This window comes from Cebus imitator, unplaced genomic scaffold, assembly GCF_001604975.1.
Source record: "Cebus imitator isolate Cc_AM_T3 unplaced genomic scaffold, Cebus_imitator-1.0 Scaffold30, whole genome shotgun sequence".
Taxonomy (NCBI): Eukaryota; Metazoa; Chordata; class Mammalia; order Primates; family Cebidae; genus Cebus; species Cebus imitator.
Window position 1 is genome coordinate 9,148,099 of NW_016107345.1, and position 10,932 is coordinate 9,159,030.

At 35.5% G+C, this 10,932-nt stretch overlaps 1 protein-coding gene across 1 annotated transcript in view; it reads left to right on the forward strand.

The window, feature by feature from the left end:
• CPA3 (carboxypeptidase A3) overlaps positions 1-10,932 on the forward strand; it is a 30,651-nt gene that overhangs the window by 16,294 nt on the left and 3,425 nt on the right. Inside the window, exons 7-10 of the mRNA XM_017523802.2 lie at positions 125-235; positions 1,134-1,224; positions 2,581-2,783; positions 4,762-4,846. Coding sequence (XP_017379291.1) covers positions 125-235; positions 1,134-1,224; positions 2,581-2,783; positions 4,762-4,846 — 490 coding nt within the window. The remainder of the gene's footprint in view (positions 1-124; positions 236-1,133; positions 1,225-2,580; positions 2,784-4,761; positions 4,847-10,932) is intronic.

A 10,932-nucleotide genomic window follows, 5' to 3' on the forward strand; every position in this document is an offset into this window, starting at 1 on the left:
GAAAAAATATGTTTGAAAGCATGTGATCTTGGAAAGTGAATCAAGTTATTACTATTATAACTGCAGCATTCCACATAATAGCTAAACTTCATACCAATATCTTAATTTTTTTGTCCTCCTACAGGCAACCAAAACTTATGGGAGAAACAAAATTATGACCAAACTCTTAGACCGAATGAATTTTTACATTCTTCCTGTGTTCAATGTTGATGGATATATTTGGTCATGGACAAAGGTACTGCTCTGTACTCTCGTTTGCATTTAGGTATTATTTACTGGCTTTAATACACATTGTTATGTATTCAGCTTAGGGTTTAGGTAATTAGTTAATTCTAATTCAGAAAAGTATATTTTTTTAAATCTCAGTTTCAAATTAAGTATGATTTCTTGGTTGCATAGGTATTCTTGAAATAATATAAAATGTTTGTTGCTGAAGCTAGTTGTGTAGAAAATGAAATAAAGCAGTAATTATAGAGGAAATGTATGATTGTATTATATGATATGGCATATCTTGCTAAGAATAAAGTCAATTAAAACCATTATGAACACCTTGATTTTTTAAAAAAAAAAAAATCTTGTCATCAATTTTGAATAGAATTTGAGGTAGAATCATTGCATCAAAAAAAATAAAAATAAAAGAGAGATACAGATACCTATTCGTCTTTTTACAGGATCTTTTATTGTCCTGCTATTGCTAAGTAAGATTAATACTGAACTCTCAGACAGACACTACCACATCAAGTTATTTTCTGCAAATAATGCTCCAACAGTCAAAATCTGACCTGCATTATATCTAAATCTACATAGGGTAAAAAAGCTATTTAAGTTATAATTTAAATTACAGTTAATTTCAAAATACCATTGGTCATCTTCTAATACTGAGAAATAATCAACAGTGTTTAAAATTAACTGAATTATTTCATCAAGGCCTAAGGATATAATATTAAAAATCATGATTCTGAAAATATTACAAATTATAAGAAAACAATATTTTTTCTTTTTATAATAAAAGGCCTCATGTTAACTAGATAGATTTCAAATAAAGTTGCAGACACCTGCAGAGAGAATTTGAAATGATCAAATTGAAATATGCAAACTGATCTTGTGTAAACATTCATCATTCAATCTGGCAGAACCGCATGTGGAGAAAAAATCGTTCCAAGAACCAAAACTCCAAATGCATTGGTACTGACCTCAACAGGAATTTTAATGCTTCATGGAACTGTGAGTAGCAGACTTGCTATCAAGGAAAATTGCTATAAAGAATATTTAGGCTCCAGGCCGGGTGCGGTGGCTCATGCCTGTAATCCCAGCACTTTGGGAGGCCGAGGCAGACAGATCACAAGGCCAGGAGTTCAAGACCAGCCTGGCCTGACCAACATGGTGAAACCCCATCTCTACTAAAATACAAAAATTAGCTGGGCGTGGTGGCATGTGTCTGTAATCCCAGCTACTCGAGAGGCTGAGGCAAGAGAATTGCTTAAACCAGGGAGTCAGAGGATGCAGTGAGCAAGATGCCACCATTGCACTCCAGCCTGGCAACAGAGTGGGACTCTGCCTCAAAAAAAAAAAAAAAAAGAAAAGAAAGAAAGAAAGAAAAGAATATTTAGGCTCCAAACTTAACTAAACCACCTACTTGTTTCAGTAAAAACAGTTTGCTTCGAGTGAATGTTAACTTTTGTATCTATAACATGAAAGATAATCATCACTACCATTGAGGGATGTTTTGCTGTGTGGAAGGAAATGAGGAGAAAGGGACTATTATTTATCAAACCATCTCGTACTTATTATATCAAGCTTGCTAAAAATTAAGCACAATCCAAATGTATAAAAATTCAGATAATCTGAATAAAGACCTCAGATTCCTCTGCTTCCTGATGTGAGAAATGTCAGTGGTTAAAAGCAACATGCAGGTAGTTTTTCAGATATTTAGTGAAAAGAATCATCTGGAGCAAAGAAAGTGAAAAAGTTTAATGAAAATACGTATTAAGCAGAGAACTGCTACATCAGAAGATGCTTTCGTTGCTATACACCTATGACTTTATCACTGCACGCTTTTAAAGAGAAATTACCATTGCCCCAATTTATATATTTCTTCTGTGCCTAATTTTGTTGAAAACATCACCTGAGCTTTTAGCTCTATTCCACCAAAATGAACATGATAATAGCAGCAGCTATCCCTAATTGAGAGCTTTCTGCTCAAACAGGCTGAAGAAACTTGGGCTTAGAGAAGGTAGTTCTCACCAGCCCCCAGCACATTAGAGCTGGGGCTGAATTGCAACTGGAGTCTATCTGGCTCCAAGCCATGGGCTGCTTCTGATTTATTATTCCTGTTGCCTTAGGAAAGGACAAGGAAATAAACAAGGCTCAGAATATTCCAGTGGGCTGAGTCTGTTACAATCTGGCATGTGTGTGCAATGTTAATCTGTAGTGACTATGACAAGAGACATTGAAGCAGCCCTGTAAACATGAGAGGGAAAAATGTTTAAAACATTCTGTGAATATATAATACATTAGAAGAGGCAGGAGCTGTATGGATGGAGAGTAGATCGTGGTCTCATCTACCTATGTCTTCTGCAGCTATTTCTGACACCAAGAACCCATGTGCAGAAAACTATCGGGGCTCTGCACCAGAGTCCGAGAAAGAGACAAAAGCTGTCACTGATTTCATTAGAAGCCACCTGAATGAAATCAAGGTTTACATCACCTTCCATTCCTACTCCCAGATGCTATTGTTTCCCTATGGATATACATCAAAACTGCCACCTAACCACGATGTCTTGGTACGTAGAAAAAAGTTTATGGCTTACGCATCGATGCCACCATTGACTTTCAGTCTGTTCTTTATTAACTTGGGTATGTTGAAAGAATTTCACATTTTAATGTCAAAGAAAAGAACTAATGAAATTTGCCTTGAAGTTAAAATCATAATCTTTAGATTAATTTTTCACTAATAAAAGTATATAGCTAGTAAATTATTTTAATATGATTCTCAAGGGAAAAAAATCAGGTACAAATGTCTGTACAAGGCACAGTAGAAGTCTATTGCTACACAGCTCACTGCGAAGTTTTACATTTACCCTGGGTCTACAGCAAAATCATGCACAGAAAAAGCCCTAATAGAATAGCAAAGACATTCACTAGCCCTGCGCCCCAGATATGAGATTCAAGAAGACACGTTGTATTTTTATCTTCCTGATCAACTGGGAAATTATATTATTTTACTATACAAAGAAGATTATAAATGTTTGTGAAGCTTCCTCACTAAGAATATGTTATCTTTTCAAAGCTATAATCCATTAAGCATGATTTTTTTCTATGAAAACTGATTTGATAATGTGAGCTTTAAAAAAAATTCTGCATATGGGTTCCAATGAATGACAAGAAGTGACAGAGTGAATGGGTGGAAAGAGGGATAAATGTTTTGAATTGCTGTAGAAGAAATAAAACAGATAAAGTTTAGCGGCCCTAATCCCATGGTGACTGGCAAATATAGCACTGGCAAATATAGTCCAGTAAAAGCAGTAGTTCAAATACTGCCTCATAACAGTTTTTAAAATTCTTAAGAGAGTACAATTTTCATTTTGACCTCAGTCAATTGTATTTAGCACAACAGCATTTAATGTTAATTGGAGCAGAAGATCTGAATCAGTCATTAAAATCATCTCTGTATATACAACAAAGAAAACATACCATCAATGTATGGCCCATAGTCATTTATTATCCAGTCTAGGTGATAATCTGAGCCCATGAGTTCAATTAATGTATACAAAGGTTCAGCACTGCGATACCAATACACTGTTAGGAAAATGACATTATGGGTTAAAAAAATACATATATCCCCAAATAAAAAACACTTTGAGTAAAATGAGAGTTCTTGCATAGCCACTAAATTGATTAAGGAAAAGTATTTTTTGGTTATAAACATTATACATATAGTCTTTCAAAAGTCTTTATTTGTGAGTGCAAATATGTTAGTAACTATATTCCATTAAAATTCATTCTGACAGTCATTCTCACAGCATGAAACACTTATGTGTATTAAAAGGTCATGACAAAAATGCCACTCTGAAAGAGGTGCCCTAATTAACAACCATTTTAAAGAGGGGTCAACTGCCCTTCTTCCCTTGGTATGCTGTAGTCAGATGAATAGAGAAGATCCTGTAGCCTTACAAACCTGTCAGGGACCAAGGAATGTAGAACACGAGAGAAACTGGAGAAACTGCCAGAAGAGGTAATTATCTGAACTCCCCCCCAAAAAACAGAGGAAAAATAATGTCTATTTTAAAAGAAAGGGATGAGGAGGGAGAAAGAAAAGGAAGGGTAGAAGCACAAAATGAGGTATGATATTACTGTATATAATTGACTGCATATTTAAGTCTTTATAATTACTGCATATTTACTGAAAATGTTTCTTATTTAACCACTTACTTTATTTTGATCTTCAAATTCCAAATAACTAGTAAATTTGACTTTTTTCTTCCCTAGTAATGCACATATTTACATATGTATGTACGCATTGGCTTTGGTTTTGTTAAAACTTGGAATTGAATTCTGGCTTCACCAGTTACAAGTATCTAGGAAATAGTACTATCCATCTCATAGGGTTGTTATGAGTCTTGAAACTGTAAAAATCAAGGGTTAGCACAGTGTCTAATCTGTAAGAAAAAATCCATAAAAATTGCATACATACATGATCACATATTCTTCAATATTTACACAGTATTCTATCATTTCACTCTAACTTTCCTTTCTCTCCAGGCCAAAGTTGCAAAGATTGGCACTGATGCTCTGTCAACTCGATACGAAACCCGCTACATCTATGGCCCAATAAAATCAACAATTTGTAAGTTGCTCCTCTTATTTACTGAGCCCTTTTTCCCTAATTATTTTTATAAATATTAAAGAAAATTATGAAATTTGTAATTCAGGTTAGAACACCTGGAATTGTTCATTTAAATTTGACTTTTCACAGGAATTTTGAATTATATATGAATCTAGGGAATCGATTCTGCCCTTTTCTTGGGATAAGATTTTTCTAGAAACAAATTATACTGACCTTGGTTACAAAGTCAACGGAAGCTATTAAGTCAAGACAGATTTACAGTTTAATTCATATACCTTCCTGTTTCTCACCTCTACCACCACCAAGGTGGTGTCCTTCCAGGAACTAACAAAAATTCACTGGAGTGAGAAAAAAATATTAGCCAGGTGTGGTGATCTATGCATGTAGTTCCAGCTTCTCTGGAGGCTGGAGTGGGAGGATCATTTGAGCCTGGCTGGGAAGTCAAGACTGCAGTGAGCTGTGATCGTGCCATTGCACTCCAGCCTGTGCAACAGAGCAAGACCTCATCTAACAAACAAAAAATTAGTTGAAGCAGTCTATACTTTTTTTTAACCGTTTGACTTTAACTGGACTTTTTCTTACTTGCCTTGTCTCCATGTAAGTATGGTCTTTTCCTAGCTCCTGATAGGAAAACAGAAAATCAGTTTCGGTCCCTCTGGTCATGTAAAACAAGTTATTTGTCCTTCTCACTTGCTCCTTCTCACTATGTTCAACTGAAATCTGTATAGTGAACTAGAAAGGAGATCACAAGACTCTAGCTCTGTCACTTTTATATTCTCAGCACCATTTCTTACTCTTCACTATTTTAAATTTGTGTTGTCTTTGTGTGTTTTTAAGTTATTGACTTGGATTTCTTGGCTTTGGTTTTCTTGTCTCTTATTCTATATACAAGGAATCAGTAAACTTTTTGTGTAAAGAGCCAGATAGTCAATAGGAGATACAGTCTCTGCTGCAGCTATTCAACTGGAGCATCATAGCTGAAAAACAGCCATAGACAAAAAGTCAGCAAATGTGCATGACTATGTGCCAATAAAACTTTATTCACAGAAACAGGAGGCTGGCCAGGATTTGCCAATGTCCATACTTTATGCTAAATAATACCTACAAATTTTTATGGAGTCTTAACAAGTTAGGCGCTGTGCTTAGCTCTTGATTTTCACAATCTCAAGCTTCACAACAACCTATGCCCACCTATGAAGTGGTCAGTACTATTTCCCAGTTACTGGTAACTGGCAAAGCTGGAACTCAATCCCAGGTTTTAACAAACAGAAGTCCCTGATCTTGCCCGCTGTGTATACTGTTTGCACATTTGGATTTTGTAGATGAAATATCCAGGATTTTCTGTTTTTAAGCAACAACCAAAAAATCCATTTGAGTATCACCAAAGACCATCAACTCAAATCCTAGGAAGTAAGTCCACTTTCTGCTCTTATAGCAAGCTCCCACTAATCTTAGTTTGGGAATGATTTAGGAAAACCTACCTTTTCTCCAAACCAAGTTCAAGCTTCAGTTCTTAGTGACAAAATTTATACAAAATTCTCAATGAAACTTCTCAAAAGCAGGAATTATGCTTCGGATTTCCTCTTAGACCCTATAACATATAGCACAGTGCAGGACATGGAACAACAGAATTAATTCCCATAAACTTGTTCAATGAAAATGGTGTCCTGGTTTATTCAAAAGAAGCAAATGTGGGTTGAAACCACAACAGGACTGGGCTTGATTAATCCTGCATCATTCTCTAGACCAAATATCCAACATTTTTTAGCATGAAGACAGCCTTTTGACTTAAAAATTTCATGAACAACCCTGCCACCACCAAACATACACTCATATTTTTATTACACTTTTAGAATCTGTGCATTAAAAAATATATATGTACGTATGAATCCATGGATTCATTTTAATCTGGTAACAGTTTTTAAGTCATTTTTGTAATCCCAGCTAAAAGTATAAACTTGGAACTAAAAGTCTGCATCCTCAGCAATGGCTATAGAATTTGAAAATGCTGGAATCAACATATACAGTTTCTAGGGCTTATTTATCAGAGGCTTCTTTGGCAGAACTGGGAAATGACTAAAAAATGGAAAAGTCCCATTTCTCAACCACATTCATTAACAATCACCTATCCACCAGTCACTGTTAAAGTGCTGAAGAGAAAGTGTAGTGATACAGATGATCCCCAGCATCCACATAGATCTTGCTACAACCTAGCCATGCTGGGAACCCATTATACATACAGGTGGATGACCACAAGATTGCAAAATAGATGCTATGTACTCAGCTATGTGAGTAGACAAAAAGTAAGCAATGTAAAGAACAAGAGGACAGGCTAGAACATTAGTTTAAAATGGCAGCCCACTTAGTAGATACTAGTAAATAAGCCACCCAGACATCATGTAAGAGCAATTCCTTTAAGCAAGAAAAACACATATATTCTTAGAGGAAAAGAACAAAGCATTCCAAACAGGAACAAATTTTGCAAAAGGCAATTAAGGCATCAAATAAGTATCCGTATGCGTGTGTGCATGCATGTGTGTGTGTGTATATCTACAAAAGTATGAGAATACAGAGCTATGCATGGCATTGCATTAAGATCTTTTAATGAACAAAAATGTATGGCGTACCTAGTAGCAAGTCAGTATGTTGGAGCTTTCAGAGATAGATGAGAGGACTTAGGAGGCAATAAACTACTACTCTTAAGGAAGTCACATTCTAACTGGAAGGAGCAGATAGCCAAAACTACCATAGCTCCATGCCATCATGTGTCACTTTCAAAACGGAAAGACAGAGTCAAGAGGAATTACTATTCTGTTTAACTGTGCAGCACTATTTAAGATTTTTGTTATACTAAAACATTTTAAAGTCATTGAGATTTAGAAAGAATTTCCTTTGCCATGCAGTGCTGCAGCAACTTAATTAATGATAAAGATTTCTAGGACAGACTGCTTTAAAAAAGCATCTGATAGAATGTTCATCAAACATTCATGAGAAACAGAAGGTAACAAAGTAGTTGACTTGGTAAGAATAAAAAATAAAAACATGATTAAAGTTTAGTCATTCCAATAACCTGATTGTCACTTAATTTGTCCCCAGATTTAGGAAGAGCATCTAGAATTTGCCAGTGTTTTTTTTTCTCTTTGACTTGATGAAGACAGAAAAAAAGGACTGGGGGAGAATTTTTTTAAGCCCAACTTATGGAGGAGCTCTGGCTTTCAGAAAAAAAATATGTTTGCTATTTGAACATGAGAAGCAAGCATATAAGTTAAAATCATAAATTTTGAAACCAGGGAGAAACATAGGCAATGATCTAATCCATGGTTCTCAAGCATGAGTTACATTAGAACATCAGGAAGCTTTTAAAATGCATGGATGGTTAGACTCCCATTCCCAGAGATTCTGATTCCATCAGTCTGAGGTGGAGCTCAGGCACTCAATTCATTTTAAAGTATCTAAAGTGATCTCAGATGAAACTAGGGTTGAGAATCACTGATCTAAGCAAAGCCCCTCATTTATAGACTGAAATTCTGATACAGGAAGATTTTATCACTTTAGGGCAGAACAAAAACAACAATCAGCATTCCAAACCAGAGTTTAAATGGTATACCTTCCACTTTGCCCCAGAGCAGCAATATTGAGATGGCACAAAAATGTAAATAGTAACGTTTAATGTGAAATTATTATATATGCATATAAACGGCATATCCAATCCTTCATCATCTTAGAAATACCTAAACATAGTACCTAGTGAGCAAGAATAGTTAGAGTTGATAAGAAACAAGAAGCTTGCATTATTGATAAAATTCATCTAAGTCACATCATGAATTAAAAAGTTAATTTCAAAGTACATATTTTGTAGTTTCCTGCATGCACCAAAATTGCTAGATCTACCCCTGATTCTCAACCCAGTGCTCTTTCTTCACATTCTACATATTCTGCTTTTTCAGAATTTACATTCTTAAAATGTAAGAATGTAAATTCTGAAAAAGACAAAGCTAAGACTTGTAGCTTGTAACACCAAATCTCTATTTACTAAGAGACATTCAAACTGATATTACAGAAAAATATTTCAGTTTATGCTTGTGTATCTCTGACTTCAGCTCTTGCTTCAAATATAATTTTCACTTAATGTTGTTATAAAAGTATAAGTTATATTGAATACATTTAAATAATACTTTTTTTAATGATATAATTTTTTAGAAAACACTGTATCAAGTAAGCAATAAATGCAGCACACATTAAGTCACCAGTACCACTTTATATGGATCCCTTTGGGCTGAAATCACATTTCTAGTTTGGTATAGTTTCATTCTGATTTGTTCTAATTGAATTTGTTGCACTCAATATTATGCCTTGAAATAAGTAGGAAATATTTTCTTAATATTGAACATAGAATATATTGTCAACAAAAACAAAATTATCTGATAGAACTGAGTAAAGACTTTGTATTGGCTAGACTGCAGAGTGGCACAAAGGTAGCACAGTATACTGATTAACAGCATGAACTCTGAAGACATAGCCTGAGCTTGAATCCTGATTCAACTATCTACTAGCTATGTGTTTTTCAGCAAGTTGCTTAATCTCCCTGAGCCTAAGTTTCTTCTTCTGTAAAATGGTAATTGTCACTTACATTTGGGATAGGAATTAATTAAATGAGTTAGCATACATAAAGCACATAGAAGGGTACTTGGTATTTAGCAAGTGATCATTATTACATTTTATAAATGCATATACATGTCTTAGTAGGTACACATGGAAGTAAAAGGCTAAGTATCATGTTAAACAAATTGAGTTCTGGCTAGGCACAGTGATACATGCCTGTAGTCCCAGCTATTCAGGAGGCTGAGGCAGAAGGATCACTTGAGCCTGGGATGTTGAAGCTACCGTAAGCCATGATCATGCCACTGCACTCTAGCAAGGGCAACAGAAAGAGACCCTGTCGCCAAAAAAAAAAAAAAAAAGAAGAAGTTCTATATTTTTTTCTCAAAGTAAAAACTTTCAATGTTATATTTATTTTATTTATTTAATTTTGGTTTGCAAATTTAAGATCAAGAAGATACAAAATGTATTCTGCTTGATAGTATCATATAATTATGAAAAATCAAATTCCATATCTTCCCAGTCACCACAATTAATCTTAATGAGAAACTTCACATAAAGTAAATTTCTCAAAATAGAATAGTCATATCCTCTAACCCTTGGAAATCCCAGCAGTTTACTCAGCTGCAAATAGAGAGCTACTGCAGTTAGAAACTGGCTGAGTTTATTAAAATGTCTAGCATATCCTAAATTATAAGACATAATTCCTATTTACTTTACCTCCTTTGCTACCAAACTCGCATCTTAGCATGAGTTTTTTCTCACGAACTTAAATCCAACTAGCTAAAAGTGGCAATTTTCTTGATCACTGAAGCCAGTATCTATTATTTCAGCCCACATGTTCCATCAATTCTATGCAATATTTGACCCTGTTAATAACTCTTCTTCTTGCCATTCCCTTGGCTTCCTTGGCTTTGAACTCTCCTGGTTCTCCTTCCTTCTCCTTTTTTTCTACTCTTTCCGCTGACTGCCTCTAAAAGTGGACATTTTCCAAAAAAAATAGGGTACAATATATGGACACTTTCCCAGGTTCTCTCCTCAGGTCCCTCCTCTTCCTTCTGACTCTCCTCATCAGGAAACGACCTCTATCCCCACAGGCTAGAATCCCCCATTTGTTACTTAAGGCACCAGGCAATCACCTTTATCCACTAAGTGAACCAACCAGGCCAAAATAGCAATGCAAAGGCTTTGAAAACTATATTGGCTGAGTGCAGTGGTTCATGCCTGTAATCCCAACACTTTGGGAGGCCAAGGTGCAGGGATCGCCTAAGAACAGGAGTTCAAGACCACCCTGACCAACATGGCGAAACCCCATCCCTACTAAAAATACAAAAATTAGCTAGGTGTGGTGGCACGTGCCTGTAGTCCCGTTACTCAGGAGGCTGAGGCAGGAGAATCACTTGAACCCGGAGGTTGCAGTGAGCCAAGATCACACCACTGCACTTCAGCCTGGACAATAAAGTGAGACTACATTTCATTAAAAAAAA